Here is a 17,623-nt window from a genome sequence, read left to right as displayed (position 1 = left end):
AATATCACACAATAGTTTCGAGTTTTATTTTTCAACAACATCTGTAGGTATGTAAAAACAGTTATATAATATATATACATATTTCATTATCTTACATCATAAAATGCACATGACAAGAGGCCATAATGTTGATGTTTCCAAGTGTTCGTGGAACATGTTGTTGACAGACACAGCAGTATGTGTATCCAATTAAAATCATGATGAATGATATGGATTAAAAAATATAAAACAGCCAGTGTTAAGATAAAATTTTCCACTCTTTAGTCACATGAACTTCACAGTGAACTTTGCAAGTACACTTGGGCTACTGAATCTGTAAATAAAATACTTACAAGTTACTACACTACGCATCATTTGACATCCTATTTAGTGCATGTTTATCAAAATAAAACAGGATTTAATCAAAGTGCATAGGTACCTGACCTACCACAGGTTCTTATTTGAAAGATCAGACTCTCCCCCCTCTCTCTCTCTCTCTCCTCTCTCTCTCAGCCTTATTTTATCCATAATACCTGTTTATTTTGTTGTAATATACTTTATATATCCTTGAAAAATGTTTCAAACCTACTTTAACCTACCTTGTTGCTAATCTTTTCTGTTTATCTTCTTTCGTATGGAGATCGGGACCTTCTGTAGGAGGGAGATCTTAAGAAATAAAAAAACAAATATTGGTTAATGGGAAAATATTGCAATAATTTGAATAGATTTATATACAACATCATTAACAATATTGTTTTCTAAGATTAACTTTTTCTATATTACAAATGAGGATGTTTCTGTTTTTAATAAGTTAACACAACTATTTGCAACCAAAGTAATTTCTACTTTAATTGTTCACACACCTATAAAAACTTATATTAGTCGTGCTTTCTTTGTTTGAACTGTTCACATACGTTGAGCTACTTCTTGTTTGAACTGTTCACATATATAGTTAGGGTATTTCTTTATTTGAACTGTTATATGTACCTTGAGCGACTTCTGCTTCTGCTCCTCCTTCTTGGAGAGGGGCTTCTTCTTCTTGGGGAAAATGGACTCCTTCTTCTAGGTGATGGTGATCTGAAGAATAATATCAAGAAATAAATTTTGGAATCTTTATAGCTTTACAGTTGCTTGCTCTTGTCTTAATAAATTTATTAAACCTACATGCTTTTAAATATGCCATAAATTTTCAAACCTTTTTTTTTTTCATTATTTTTCCCCTCAAAACTATGGCAATACACAAAAGCAATATAAGGAAGGTCCAAGAGGTCACATTTACAAAAATAATAAGAAAGAGCAATCTCCCAAATAAAAGCTTTCTAAAGGTGTTTTTGTATGATTATGCATATGTGTAAAGTATTTAACTACAAACTATACATAAAACAACAATTAAAAACAGAAAATGGGTTAAACTTCTAAAGAAATTTTCCCCTGGTATTAAAATGTTGAAACAATATGATGTCATGCAATTAATACATCATCCTGCACTACATTGACTTTGGCGTGTCCCAAGTAAATCTGCAGTATGACCCACCATTTTTCAAAATAAAAATTTGAATATGATGAAGTGTTCCCCCCTCCCCCCAACACACAAATTTGATGAAACTCATGGTTAGTAGAAAGCATATAAGCAAACAGACTTTAAACCAGAACAAACTGGTTTTAACTGACAACCCTGTACCCTTGTCAAGCTGCTGTCCTGACGATAAGAGGAGGTGCTAAAGTTGAGATGCTGACGCTGACCCGTGGAGAAAGGGAAACTAACATGATGTGTGTGTGTCGAAGAGAGGCGTTGTAAAAAAGTAGGTATCAAACATAAGGGCTGTTCAGACAATTCAACATAGTCCTTTTTGATTTTTCTCTACCACTGAGGTCTTTTAAAGAATCATTTTTCACTTAACCTTCATCTTGGAAACAAGTAAAAACTTTCATTTTTTTCTACATTCTTAATAAAAATAGATTATCTAATAATTAATAAAACTTTAGAAATTACTAAAAAAAAAAAAAAATATAATGAACTCTATTTTACAATTTTTGATGTCTTCCGATTCCCCTCCCCTACCCGGTAGTTTTCACAAATTGACTATGATTGAATATGACTGAACATGAGCTGCTCTGGGTGAATTTTGATCCCTAAGGCCATAGTACTCTTGTTGACGCTGACGGCTGTCGTTGCAGCGCTGATTAAAGACAGCTGCAGGTTGATATCAGTTGATAGAACAGTGGGATGTTGATCAAGTTGATCAGCAATGTTGATTAGGGCAGACGTTGACCAGGGGAGAGATACGATGACGCCGACTGGCTGGGGGCATAAAGGGAAAGCCTGTAATGGGTTCACATCAGTCAAGGTTAAAATGACAAGACAGACAGAAATCACAGTTATGGTAATATATCATTTTCTTTAATCTAAAAAAATCTTTTTTTTCTTTTTGCATTATTTGATCTAGATGTATATGGCTCCCTTAATTCTTAACATTTTTAACAGTTTCCAAATTGGCTAATTTGGATTTCTCTAATACAATGTATTTCTTAAATATCTTTTTTGTCTCATTTAATAGTTGTATGCTTGTATGCATTACAATAAAGCAAATTTAATAGGACCTATCCAGTCAGATATATAGATTTAAAAGTGTTGTGAACTACCATAACAAAATGAAGGGACAACATACATAAAAAAATGATTTTGTTAAGTCACCTTTTGCTGAAACTTAAATCAATATTAGCATCAACATGATCAGATCCATTTTTATATAACAATGGTCAAAATAAATGCATTGTTGGCATAAAACATTTAAAAATAAAAGCAGACATATAAAATGAAATTTTTTTTTCTTCACCTATAAATGCAACATTTTAGATTGCATAATGATTGTTTTTAAATTTTAAGTGAATAGTTTGAAGTGAGTTTTACAGAAAAAACCAAAAATGTGCATATTATATGCCATAACCATAAAATTTCTCTTGATACACATAGTTGCATAATGTTCTGTATTCGATCATGAAATTCACATGGTAGAAAAAAAGGTCTTTGTCTTTGTGGAGGAAAGGGTCTAGCCATTAAATGTCCAATATTAACGAGAATTTGCAAGTTTACAGAACTTGTTTCTAATCCTTTAGAACTTCAGATACAGTTAAAAAAAACATGTTCAAATCAAATTTAGATTTGAATTCCCTGCCTTTGTAACTGACAAGCATGTTTGAATTAAGAAAGATAAAACAGATAATTACCTAGATCTTCGACGATCGTCTCTGCTGCCTCTTCCCCCTCCCCCACGGCGTGTGGGAGGACCTCTAGATCCCCAGCGTGATTTTCCTGATGACATTTCAACCCTTACTCTCCTGCCATTTACTCTCCTATGGATTTTCAACATTTTTTTTAAATAACTTTAAATCATAATGTATTAATGCAACTTATCATTATTTGCTTTATCACTTTAATTGATAAATTATAATTTGGTTGAATTGGAATATAAGTAACTGCTAACAAAATCAGGATTACATATACTGGCGTGCGACCAGTTCTTGCCAGGTACCATTTCTTGCCAGTGCATTGTTACATTATTTTACCAACACATGAAATTATATGAATGAAAATGACGTAACAATGCTCGGGCGAAAAATGGTCCGGTGGCATGCCAGTATGACATAGAGCAGTAAACAATTTTATAAATTGTAAGATTTTTTATGCTTTATATAGAAGGAAAAAACTCATATGTAGATAACATACGTTCCATCAAGTGCCTTTGTTGCATCTTCTGCATCTCTGGGATCTTGGAATTCTACAAAGGCAAAGCCTGGTGGGTTTCTAGCAACCCAAACATTTCTGATTGGTCCATATCTCGAAAACACATCTTCTAGTTCTTGTTTGGCTGCGCCATAGCCCAGATCACCTATGTAAACTTTACAGTCTAATTTCCATTCTTTTAGTCGATTGGCCATGTTGATCAATCTGAAAATACAGGTCCGAGAAAATTATCTCCGCCATTTTGAATGTCGCACGATTTTCATTGATCGCTAGCCAGTAATATAAACTGTAGTAGGCTTTAATCAAAATTTTTTTACCGAACATGACACTAAAATAATAAATACAACAGTAAATCTTTACAATGATATTAAAATCAAACCTTAAATTCTGATGAACAAAATTTTTCTGACCTGGCTTCCTGATGCCAGAGCGGTTACTGGTTTATTCGACTACTCTGAATGGGTGCTAGTCAAATCGTCACCTTTAAAAACAGCCCCGGTCAATTCAATCTCCTCGATTTTTATAAATTCATCAATGAAAAAAAATATACCATTAATATAAATTCGATTTTTTTTTTCCAAATATAATAGGGTAAAGTTTGATCCTGCTGAATATCTAGTTTGATGATATTTGCCTATTTAAAACCGGATTATCTAAGTCACCAAACAATCAAATCAACACATCTCATTCCGGAAACATTGGGGTTTAGCATTTAGTCATTTTTCACATATTTTAGTGACGTAATAAGAAGGGGTGATCACCGTGATGAGATTTTTGTGGTTCAACTTGGACTGCCGAGACTCTGCGCCTGGTGTTGCAATTGCACTTGCAACTTTAGGCATATTTTGGACCTGTTTAATCAGCATATATGATTTAGCAATAGTTCACGACACATTTACGATAGCCAGGTAAATATTTTGTACAGATACATTGGTGTATTTGGTTCATCAATAATTTAATGAACTTTTACGAAGAGAAAGCTGTGTGGCAAGTCGTACAACAAACTTCTCAACCTAGAATTAAAATTAGATCCTTTACGCTCCCGTATTTGAAATGTCGCTGTGACATATCAAATACGAGAGCGTGAAGGGTCTAATTTTAATTAGATTGACAAACTTTTTTGAGTTTGCTCAGGGACATAAATAGCATGTTATTTATATCTCTGGTTTGCCTTAAAGTTTTCTAAAGTATTCTTGTTTTCTTATTTAAAAGGGTCATTGTCACGATTTTGGTCGAATTTTTTTTTCTGTTTTGATTATTTACAATGCTTTAGTAATGCATTTCCAATGACCAAATGAAATTGGAGAGTCAGTAGTGAAGTTATATAATAAGCAGGATACAGGGCTCACAATTCTTTGTCATGTAGTCCTAAACAAGGCTCGTGTCCTGTTTTTTGTTTACATTAGTTCAATATACTGGTAGAAGTTCTTTCTCAAGCTGATTTTTCCATCTTCTTATTCATTTTAAACATAAACATTTCTTACAGTACCCGCAACGTTATTTGTTACAAGATAATCGATAGGATAGGATTCACGCACGATAGGATAGCATTAACGCACGATAGAACAATATACACGCACGATAGGATATGATTAACGCACGATAGAACAGTATACACGCACGATAGGATAGGATTGATACACGATAGGGAAGGATAAACGATGTTCATGATAAACATATAGTCGCCTTCAACGATTTACACGAATAATCTGTTACTAGCAGAATTCGAGAAAGAACACGCACGAATAAAGATGTACCTGGAAATTCTATTTAGTAACAATTGCCAAGTTGTTAATCATCACTGCATTATTTGTAGAATGTATAAAAATGACCAGTTAATTTTTTTCACTAAAATTATGAGCTTAAATAATCAATAAATCTCCTGAATTGTTATAATTGTTTTCAGTACCAAACACCTTAGCCGATCGTCGGGAATATTTCAGCCCGAAATCAAACTATACGGAAATTAGCGGGTCCATTTATAAAAATCAAACTCTTGTTTAAGGTAGCTCGCGGGTTTACCTGCTTGTGAGAAAACCTACCTTGAAAATTTGTCCACGTGATCCATAGGTTTTATAGTTTTATTTCTAAAATTTATTTAAGATTCGTCTGCGCGGTAATAATGTTATCGTGTTTCAAATACAGTGTCATTAATAAAATCAAGCAACGCCATTTCAATGAAATGTATAGTAAAATGCACATTTTAACCGAGAAACGCATTACAAAACTATGCTCCAAACTTTTAAACGATTCAGACGAAATTAATCATAATCAGCACAAAAAACAGAGGAGATAATTATGAATCGATTCATAAAAAAATATCAGTATGTGTTCTCGGCCAATTTTTGGCAAAACAACTTTAAAGATTTAAAAGATTTCTCAAAACCTTATATTTTCATTACGACGTTAGCCTGACGTCATAATTTCCTTACTTCTTCGAACACCAAAATTGAAATGCATTTATTGACAAAACTCTGTTTAACACATTTTAGAACATGTAAATGCTTATTAGACATTATTGTGAATGTTATCAAATGCAATTAATGTAAGGCTGTAAAGATACAGAAAATTGCTATTTTTGTTTTTATGAAACTCTGAGTCAATCAATGCAAAAATAAAATGCCAGGCAACTACTGACATTATAAGTAAGTAAATGAATAAAACAGTTATCTCAAGCCAAAAGAAATTTAAGAATTTAATCGGTAGTACAAATTACGGAAGTTATAATTGTAAAAAAAAAAAGCGAAGTTAATGCATACATTCTATTTTAAAATATGACTTTAAATGGAATAGTTCTAACGCACACTCATTCTTTGTCTTTATAAAACAAAATGTGACAATGTATGTGACATCTTTAAATTTTCAGCACTTGATATTATAAATCTTTGTATATACAGTCATAAACCGCATATAAGCTTTTTAAAATATTTTCTTTTAAACTTCTAAATCATTTATTTGTCATTTTAAAATAAAATTATGAGTTAACTATGACGGTCAACTCTTTACGTCGATTCCTATTGTGACGTCAGCAAACCCGCGAGCTACGTTAAGTAAATATAAAATCTGTCATAAATACATTTCTTTCTGTGTAAGAAAATGATGCATTAAAAAACTAATTATATTACATACAAGTTATTAAATAAATATTTCTGCAGGTTCACATTCTGCGTACGATTTGCTAACACTGTTTTCATTACCACAAACCCTAGCCGATTGCCATGCACATTTCAGCCCAAAATCAACTATCACACAGAAAATAACGGGTTCAACTCTGGTTTTAATTAAATATAAATTATATCATAAATACCGGTACTTTTGTTTCTGTAAAACATGTTGCATAAAACACACATTATATTGCATAAAAGTTAATGTTTATGCAAGTATACACTCGCCTAAGATTTAATATATTCGATATACAGGTAAATATGTTACCTTGTTCCTGAGAACTTCGATAGTTTACATTAAGTTTTCATTTTTAATGCTTACAGATATGATTTACATGTAATATTGGTTAATTTTGATCTAACAAATTAAGAAATTAGTATCATGATAGGATTAACGCATGATAGGATAGCATTAACGCACGATAGAACAGTATACACGCACAATAGAATAGGATTAACGCACGTTAGAACAGTATACACGCACAATAGGATAGGATTGATACAGGATACGATAGGATAGGATTGTAAAAAATAACGTTGCGGGTACTGTAATGTTTACCAAATTCATTTTTGGTCTAAAACTGGAGTTTTCACCTCAACGTTCGAAATGTAAACAAAAGTCTTGTTTACATAGCAAAGGACTGTAAGCTCTGTAACTTGCTTATAACTCAACAAATGAAACTTAAATTTTAGTTGCCTATTAAAAATACCTTACTGAAGCATTGTAAACATTAAAATCGGGAAAATAATTTTTGACCAAAATCATGACCATGCCCCTTTAAATATTCACGATAACATTTGATCCTCCTACATTTTTTGAAAGATCAGTTCTTCTTTGTAATTTCATTCAAAAGTTGTATGGTAAACAATAACTGTTGTATTGCACTAGAACTTTGATTGCCAGCAACTGCACTGAAAGAGGCATATCTTCTCGAATTGTTTTTTTTAATTGTTTTTAATTGGTTTCATATCAGTTCAACCAAAGTGCAATTTTTTGTATATTCTGAAAAAAAACCATATAAAAAATAAGTATGATAACACTGGACAAAGTACATGTAGCTACCGGTAAATAAAGCTACCTCTGGTGTACCAATAAAGCTATATGTCAGTAATTCAAGCTGTATTATTATGCTTAATGTAGTATTAATTGTGTTGGACCTGAATATCAAGCTGAGCTGAAACTTTTATTCAACTTTTAAATTACTTTTTAAAAACTTATTGACTTTTCACAAAGTAATGGTAATGCATTACTTTACTCCTGTAATGGTAATGCAATGCATTACTTCAAGAAAATTAAGTAATGGTAATTTAATGCCCAAATTCATTAAGTAATTGTACCAGTAATTAATGTAATGCATTACTTTACAATGTAATTCGCCCCAAGCCTGGCTGAATCTCTGCCAAGATTAACTCTCAGTTAGATTAGTTTTTTTTTTTTTTTTTTTTTGTATGCATTTATTAAACAGTACATTTGCATGCGAGATAATACCTCCACAGAGGCTCTCTATATATACATCACCTGGGGTGCCAGGGGCCCCCTGGATCAGTAATGCTAATCAGCGATATACATGAATCAGTATTTATAATTTTATTTTTTTAAGCATAAATAGACTTATATATGAAATAACAATTGATATAATATACGTATCAATACCGGTATTGTAAATACATTTGTAGAGCATTTATATATATTGTACAAGGTATTTGTTTTCTTCAATATGTATAATTGTATTTTTTTAAAGCGTAATTAGACGTAAATATGAAATAACACACTTTGATACAAGTAATAGTAAAGTAAAATAAGCGTACTATTCGGGGAGGTATCAATTGATATAATATTCATACAGTAGATATACAATCGGAACATAAAGTAAATGCAATGCGGCAGGACTAACAAAAGCATCACAGTCCAAAATTGCCTACCGCATATATGTGAAGAGGGACAGGTCTCCCTCTTGTACATTATAATAGTACATTAATAAAGTTTATAATATTTCATTTATCATATACTATTTGATAATTTTTCAAGAATGCTGAAATTTAACTTTACACATTTTGATTTTTTTACAGTAAGATACAATTGCATTAGCGCATTTTTTAAAAAACAGCGCATATCTTCAGATGACACATGTTCGTTTAAGATTCTACGTTTCATTTTATATTTGTAAATTTTGCATGCAATGAATGACAAAGTGTTGTCTAAGATAAGAGTATATTTGTTGCTCGTGAAAAAGTACTAAAGTACTACTTTAATGTAATCTACAAGAACAAGATTCGATCATTATTTGATAAATCTGTATCAGAGTTTAATTATGAATTACTTCACGACTTGTTGACCACGAATCTAACAGTTAGTAAATGGGATAAAAACATTAATGGGAACTGTAATAATTGCAATACGCCAGAAAATATAAAACATTTAATCTACGAGTGTGACTTGACAATGCCACTTTGGCGGAAAATTTCTCAAATACTAAATATTGATGTTACTTGGAAATTGATTGTCATTGGTTTTATTTTCAGTTAGATTAGTTAATTAAAGTTGATATTGACAGCTCAAAACTATTTAGTAACCTTAGTAACATACAACACAAATCGAAATAAAATTTAATTTGTATCAAACCAATTTTAACAGATTACACCATTTCTACATAGTGAAACTCATTCTTTTGACAGCATGGCAGCAGAAAGAGAGCAAAATTTGGAAAACTTTAAAAAAGAAGGCCATTCTGCTTTTGTTATTGGCTATACAGGTGAAATTGGCAAAGTACTGGTGAAGGAATTGGATGAGGTGAAAGCTTTCAAGAGAGTTGTACTGGTTGGAAGAAGACAGACCAATATAACTCAGAAACTTGGAGCAGGATTTGTAAGACATTTTGATAAAATCCTTCATTCCACATTTTGAGAATACTTTGCATTAAATGTTTAAGTTATAGTAGTATGAAACACGAGCTTAGTTTGTCTACTGGTACTTTTTACGATTTAATAGCATGCAAGTATATTTGATTGGATTGATTTAGTTTTTGAAGAAATGCAAAACTTTTTTTTTTCAAATTTATTAATTAATAATGGTCATTTACTTCAAATTACTTGAGGTTTGGTCATAATAATTCACAGTTATTTACTTTCAAATTGGGAGAAAGGGAACTCTTGTGACTTAATTAGACTGGCTTTTTAAGTATAAAGTTGTACATGTATTTGTTATTTAACAGGAAGAAAGAGTTGTTGATTTTGATAACCTTGATGACTATAAGGAAGCATTTGCTGGATGTGATGTTGGCTTCAATACGCTAGGAACAACCAGGGCAAAAAGTGGTGCAGTAAGTGTTTCTTCAAAGGATAGAATTTATCATTATAAAGGTCGTTTAATTATTTCATGTTAATCAATCTTCTGTTTAAAAAAATTAAATTGCAAAGAAATGATAAACTTTGATGAAAACATGTAATTTTCAAACCTATATTGTTTATTTGACAGTCTGGATTCATTAAAACCTTTAAAACATTTCATAATCATAGAATGTACATTGCATATAGTGCATAATGTTTATGTATGCACTCAGGTTTAGAGTTAAATAAAAACACTGATTACTGGTACATGTAGTTACAACCCCTCAAATACCTTCTTTGCATTCAGAATGCACTTTTCATATATTTTTCAGCAAGGTTTTGTAAAAGTGGACCATGACTATGTATTAAAGACAGCAGAGATTGCAAAAGCTAGTGGTTGCAAACATTTTCTACATACCTCGTCCCAAGGGAGTGACAAAAATAGTTCCTTACTTTACACACGGACAAAGGTAAGTTCAGCTTCTTAGCATGTCAACAGTAAGTCTTGGTCATCAATGCATAGCAAATAATGCTTTAAGTTTATTAATTTTTGAGTTGGCCCTGTGATTACACAAGTATGAGTTCTTCATTTTCATTCCTTGATAATCTTATATTTTAGGCTGCTAGCCATGTTAAATAATTCTAAAATCATTCCATTGAAAACTGAGATAAGTCAAAGAACAATTTTACTTTTAACAAATTAACTGTTTGTTACAAATATTAAAAAGTGTTAATTATATATTTATTAATGTTATTTAATGAAGTTGTAATATCTTAAAAAGTCCATAGGTATAATATTTATATAGGTATAATATTAAAGGACTGAATTTTGGAAAAAAAATTCCTTGTTTAATATCAAGACTCGGTGTAACTTTTTCTAATTAAATTTCAGGGCCAGGCTGAAGAAAGTTTAAGAGTGATTCATTTTGATAGACTTTCAATATTTAGACCAGGGTAAATTTTCTCTTGATTTTATTAATTCTTTTTACAAATGGTGATCTTTATTAAATGAGTATCATATATATATATATACACATTCAATTTATTATGATAAATTATAAAGTTATCTGACCATAATTACCTATCATTAAAAGAGAAATCTGTATTGACCTTCTTGCATATCTGCAATATAATTTTACTATCATATTGTCGTGTTTTGTTTTTGCAATTTGAATACCGGGTATTACAGAATCTTGTTGTGTGACAGAGAAGAGAGCAGACCAAGTGAATCATTCTTCCGAACTGTTCTGAAGCCAGTGTTTTACTTTTTTCCCACTGCTATTTCCACACCCACGGAGGTGGTGGCGAGAGCTATGGTCAACAACGCCATAAGTCCTCCTTCCGAAAACAGAACAGAGCTATTTGAGAACAAAGCCATTCATATGATGGCTGGCAATCTGAAACCCAAACCAGAAGATATGGTGAAGCCAGTCAAAAAGTCAGCAAAAGAAACGGATGACAATCAGGAATTATAGCTCGAGATTGTTTAACTGCTGCAATTGCTGTGATGATATAAGAATTCGAAATTCTTTCTATGTTTTTACAAATTATTTGTTGGTTGCGCATTTTGAAGGCTTAATGTTCAGTCAAAATTCGTAAATTCTTCCAAAATTTCATGAAAAAACTTCAAAACATTGTATACATGTTCTGCTATGTCCAATGTCTTGCCCTTAATTTTTCAGCACAAACAAAAAAACTGTTAGGGATAAAAATTTTTTACAGAACTCTTTATTTAAGTAAGAAACTTCTGTCATACAAGACTCTCAAGCAGCAGTGGAGATCATTAAACTGAATTTTACTTCCGAATGAATAAGATGTAAGAAATATAAGTCAATTATTAGGAAAGATTTAACCTAAATTATGGTATCTTATTTACAAGTTTATTTTTAACATGATTGTCATATTCATCCTATACCATGCCATTATTCTGTGCAATTAATATTTGTTATGTACATACATGGACATGTAGTTTATATGTTGGAAAAAATTTAAATACCCCGGTAGATGCATGAAACCTTTAAAAAAGCACTGTAAATGTGTGCATGTTTGTCCCATTTCTATAATTTATGTCATATTCACAAGATTTGTCTATCACATTCCACTTTGTGTATGTATATTGTTCCACTTTTAATTGTTCATTGTGTTTTGTAAGATGCAAAATACAAAAATGAGCAAAAACTTAAAAAAAAAATATGGATATTTTATTGGTATAGTGTATAAAAAGGATATTTTTCACCTACAGAGTATTATCCTTAAAAACAAGAAAAAAAACTAGGTATATCATATTAATTATAATGACATATGATTTCAGTTGAGCTATTCAAGTCACAAAATTGATTGATTGTACTTTTAGCCAATGTATGCCGAATTTTTATTGCACAACCATGACTATTATACATATATATAGTGAGATTTTTAACTTTGTCTTGTGATTAACAATTGTAACACATTACCTTTGTGTGCCTCGTTTTACTGTTTACATTTTAATACCATTGTACATTTTCAGGATGATAATAAATACGTTAGTACTTTCAAAGATTTTCATATTATTCTTTACTCTGAAATACTTATAGATGTCAAAGATATTCTAGTGGAGATGAATTATTTCTTAGTTGCCCTTAATACCATATCCCGTAATTTATGTGATGATCTTATTTTTACAATCACTTTTACATCACATATTAATAAATGCACAGAAATTTAATCCAGTAAAATTTTCTGCAAATTTTTTTTTAAATTGCAAAAAATGACTGTCACAAAAGTGTTACTCATTTTCCCCATTTTCACAAATTTTGTGATGCGCAAAAAAAACCCCCGCATATACGGTGTAATATGTGTGATTAAGAAATGTAGAAATCTGGTAGCTATGTATCTTTACAATCTGATTAAAATCAGCCGTACGCTCCTTGTTTCTATAACGAGTAGCGACAATAAAAAAACATTTTTTATGCTTAATGTCTCTTTTCTATAAAATGGGCTTAATCAGTGATACATTTTCATAAACTTTACTTGTCCCAAAATCTGTATACAATTTCATGCAAACAGTTCCAGTATTTTGAGACAGAATTTATATGTGTTGTACTTTATCTGTTGATTCATCTAGGTGATTCATTATTTACTGAAGATATGCTTTGAGTGACTTGGGTAATGGCAAATACTGAATATCTTCTGGTAAGACAAAATCTACAATGACATTGTAGCACAGTCTCTTCAGACTTTTAACAGATTTTTGTTGTGAACTGACATGTTCAATATTGTACATTTTGCCTGCACAGCAGGCTAATGATCCACTGGGTGAAATTACTGGTGCAAAATGTTGGAAAAGGGATTGAGAAATGTAAGAGAATGAACCAGTCTTTTGGAAACAATCTGGATCTAAAACGTAAACAGTTACGAACTGGTTTCTACATAAAATTGAAATCGTTCTTGTAGGATGTGCAGAACCAAGAACTGCCATGACCAAGGCAGAGCCGTCTCTTAGGAACTGAAGATTAAGGAACTTTCCAGGCAATGCAGGGAAATCTTGGCTCAACAGTCCAGTGATGCAAAGAAATGAGTCTCGACTCGGCTTGTAAAGTCCCATATGTCCCCTATAAATATCTCTGTTCAGTTTGTCAGGCATTTCACTTGTATAAACAATCAAATCGTTTTCTTGGCGAGGATCAAATGTTACTGCAACCTTTCCATGGGCGAGGGACACAAAATTCCTTAAAAGTTCACACGGTTCTTCTGTACAGGTCCCAATGGATAAATGAATGTTCAAAAGAATGAAATCTTCCCCATCTTCTATATTGCTGTTATATAAAGATTGATAAAGCTGATTTTGTTTCAGCACCATGACCGTCCTATCAGGACTTATATGACACTCATACAGTTTTAATTTTGACTGAGGCACATATTTGTGTGTATATTGCAGTACACAACTGTTTGCCGAAATATCACAGACGAGAAACTTCATTCCATCTTGACAAAACACTTGAATCACCAGCCACTCATAATGTAGGCCTATCACATTACAGATCTGCAAATCTGTGTACTGGAGTGATTTTCTAGGGAGGAGAATAACCTCCCCTTGGGCCTGTATATCACATATCGTGATTGTTTTCTTATGAGTGATATCAGTCAAATTTAAGTAAGCAGCTAAACCCCTCTTTTGAACACTAGCATGAAAATGCCTATCGCCAATACAAGTCGACTGCAGCTTGTACGAAATGCAACAGTTTTCATTAGAAAGATAGCTGACAGTCTCCAAAAATGGAACACAAGCCCCGAAACTTGGCACAATTACATCGCGACTGTATGATGAACGCTGTGAAATTTGTTTGTATTCATTGTATTCTTTCGATAATGGAACTCCCATGTCAGTATTATTCACAAAAAGGCGGTTGAATTATAATATGCATTTGCCTGCATGGTTTTGACAATATAATCATGGTGCGAGTTGTTTACATTCGTTACGTTCACAAACTTATCTACAAATAGCACACGGATGGAATTGAAATTTCCGTATATTGCAATTCGGAGTTTCTAAATTCCCGATATAATATTTAATTCTAATTAACTATATTTGAAGCCTATTCTTTATATACAACTTTTTATTTAAACTATAAAATGCTTCTTTAATGATTCATGCGGGAAGGTGGTGACATTGCAGAAAAATACATTATGATAACCAGCGTCCTAGCTGGTTATGTAATTTTTTTTCTGCAATGATTGCTACTTTCATTACCCGCATGAATCATGAAAGTAAGCATTTTTTTTATTGTTTATATTTACATCAATAAACCCCCTTCATATTTTTTCAGATTTTTTAATCTTCAGAATAAGTCTGTATACTTTTCTAAAAAAAAAAATGACATGAAGGGCTGTATATTTATTGCTTTTGGCAACATTTTTGGCCAGTTTCGGACAGAAACAAGCCAGTTCGAGAAATTTTTACATTCTTATCCTCAAATGTACAAGATGGCCGCACACCCCCTTAACAGGCACTACATGTAAGTTCGCAAATGCATTCACTACCGGTGTTATATAGTGCCTTTTCCCCCTAGCCATCTTTCCCCCCGGAAAAATGGCTATATAGCAGTTTTTCCCCCCGGAAAAATGGCTATATAGCAGTTTTCCCCCCACGGAAAGCTGACTATATAGTGGGCTTTCCCCCTTTTTATAGCCAGATTACCCCCACGGAAAACCTACTATATAGTGGATTTTCCCCCATTTTTACTTTCCGGCCATGTTTATTGTGGACCACTCGTGACAATAATTTGCAATAACTGATATGATATTAATTTCTCACAAAAAGGATAATTATGGCATTTATTAATACATAGAATAAAGTACATGATTTTTCAACCCCAAATATGAACTAAGGCATGCGCCTTCATAACATGCATGTGTCATCATCGTTTATTTCAACTGTTCTCACCCCTTTTTGGAACACCTTTTACACGGATTTCGGAATACCTCGAATCTTTTTCATCTAATCGATGCTTATCCACAGTTTTGACTTCGACGTTATGAACACGCGAGAACAAATTTGAGTGAAAATACGCTGGTTTGGAAATTTAATTTTCCAATGTATTACCATCAATGTATAAGCTTCTCCCAGGGAACTAACTGACCAATCTTGACTTAATTTTGTAGAGGAAGGGAATAAAAAGTGGAAATGTATTACTCCCTTCGTCCAAAAGGTTATCAATTTTAAATTAATACCGTTAGAATTGACGATCTTAAAAACAAATATATATTTCTTCTGCTAAATATCAAACAGGAGACAGGATGCAATGATATGATGAGAAACTGAAATGTTTTAGTTTTACTTTGATTGATGGGGTTCTAAATCATGGGTAAGGGGTATTTTAATTATGTAATAAAAGCATATGTGAAGTTAGTGTTTACCAATTTCGTTTTAAAGTTACGCATATTCATATTTTTAAGCACATTTCTACGAAACGCGAGATATTATGATTTAAACATTTTAAAAAACAATGAAATGTCTTCACAACGAGAACAATGTCGGTATCTTTCCTGGTTACTTTGGAAAATGTGAAATGGATCCTGAACTAACTTTATGTTTATATTGTCAACGTGATTTATAAATATACAATTTTGAAAACGATGCCATATAAATCAAGATGTACGATTCCATTACCTAAAAATTTAAACTATTTGTTTCATATTTTTGCAATAAAGATTTACTTGTACCATATTATTTCTTCGAACAATTAAACAAGGGTAATTAAAAATCCAAACCAAAAAAACCCCTCAAAAACAACCAACACATATATTGTGATGAGCTGACTTTTTTTTAATATGAGCTTGTTTTTCTAATCAACTAACAAGTATATGCGCTTAGGTTGGTTATTTATTTTTGATTTTGATTTCTCCTTTTATGAATAAACGTTCATTGATTTATTTAACCTGTACAGATGAATGCAGATATACATGTATGCAACATGGAAGTGTAGAAACATTGATTTTAATCCTTACTGGGTTTCCATAAATATTTTTTATAAAATCTGAACCAAAAACGTGCGGGAGAAACCCTACTATGGGGGAAAAGCTACTATATAGTAGCTTTTCCCCCCGGGGGGAAAGGCTACTATATAGTAGGTTTTCCGGGGGGAAAAGCTACTATGGGGGAAAAACTGCTATACAACACCGGTAGAAAAACCAAGCACGTCTATCTGGTTCGGGCCTATTCAGGAGACACTGATGAAGTGTTAATTCCACTTTTAATGACTTTTTTTTCTCAAAGAAATAGTTCATTTTTGTGCAAATTTGTTTTGTTTTTTATACTAGCATTTTAGGTCAAGGAAATTAAAATTGATCAATTGATGCGTATTAAGATCTTAGGATATGATTTCCAAAAAAGTAGGCTTTTTTATGTGTTGTCTTTATGTATTATCCAATTTTGGAGCATATAAGATTTTTTTGTGAGTTTTACGATATCACAGAATATTTCCATACTGGTACTGTACCAGTTATCGGCTAAGACCAGTTATCGGCTAAAATGAGAGTTCAGGTTTATAGCACGCGGCAATCCAAGATTTTTTAATTCAGTCGTCTTTTTCGAATAAAGAAAAGCAAGCTTGCTTGAAAACTTTCTTGAATATGTTTTATACACGAGCTTAAACGATCATTGTTTACCGCTGATTTTACATCTTTGCACTTTCAGCAGTGGGGGAAGTGACGTAATAAGTTAAAAATTGAATATTACCTCTTTGTGATACGTTATTATATCCCTTCTTTGATTTGACATATAAAATCAATACATTTAACATGTATAAACAAAAGGAATTCACGAATTTCCGAGAGATTCGTATCGCAATTGAACGCCTGATTGCACAAACATGTATTGAATAGTATACGATTTGGTGTATTACCGTATGATAATAAACGAATTATTTTA

General features: G+C 32.0%; 3 protein-coding genes and 1 long non-coding RNA gene across 4 annotated transcripts; 2 read left to right on the top strand and 2 right to left on the bottom strand.

The window, feature by feature from the left end:
- Positions 1–11: 11 nt before the first annotated feature.
- On the bottom strand, positions 12–4,255 carry LOC128173620 (RNA-binding protein 1-like). Its single transcript, XM_052839299.1, has 6 exons — positions 4,104–4,255; positions 3,707–3,928; positions 3,208–3,333; positions 967–1,056; positions 579–645; positions 12–313 (listed from the first exon to the last, which is right to left on the bottom strand). Exons 2-5 carry the CDS (start codon positions 3,916–3,918, stop codon positions 600–602), a joined length of 474 nt encoding a protein of 157 aa, XP_052695259.1. The 5' UTR covers positions 3,919–3,928; positions 4,104–4,255; the 3' UTR covers positions 12–313; positions 579–599.
- Positions 4,256–4,450: 195 nt separating this feature from the next.
- Positions 4,451–12,067, top strand: LOC128173608 (oxidoreductase HTATIP2-like). The gene is made up of 6 exons (XM_052839289.1): positions 4,451–4,632; positions 9,565–9,754; positions 10,101–10,208; positions 10,548–10,685; positions 11,108–11,169; positions 11,405–12,067. The coding sequence occupies exons 1-6, from the start codon at positions 4,490–4,492 to the stop codon at positions 11,688–11,690; spliced, it is 927 nt and encodes a 308-aa protein (XP_052695249.1). The 5' UTR covers positions 4,451–4,489; the 3' UTR covers positions 11,691–12,067.
- On the top strand, positions 4,639–7,509 carry LOC128173641 (uncharacterized). Its single transcript, XR_008242538.1, has 2 exons — positions 4,639–5,729; positions 6,776–7,509. It is a non-coding gene; the product is annotated as an uncharacterized LOC128173641 (long non-coding RNA).
- A 763-nt stretch (positions 12,068–12,830) lies between the features above and the next one.
- LOC128173592 (uncharacterized) lies at positions 12,831–14,677 on the bottom strand. The gene has a single exon (XM_052839288.1). The coding sequence runs from the start codon at positions 14,573–14,575 to the stop codon at positions 13,331–13,333; it is 1,245 nt and encodes a 414-aa protein (XP_052695248.1). The 5' UTR covers positions 14,576–14,677; the 3' UTR covers positions 12,831–13,330.
- Positions 14,678–17,623: the final 2,946 nt, after the last annotated feature.

The sequence above is a fragment of the Crassostrea angulata genome, chromosome 1 (assembly GCF_025612915.1).
Source record: "Crassostrea angulata isolate pt1a10 chromosome 1, ASM2561291v2, whole genome shotgun sequence".
NCBI classification, from domain to species: Eukaryota; Metazoa; Mollusca; class Bivalvia; order Ostreida; family Ostreidae; genus Magallana; species Magallana angulata.
This window is presented reverse-complemented; position numbering and strand designations above follow the sequence as displayed.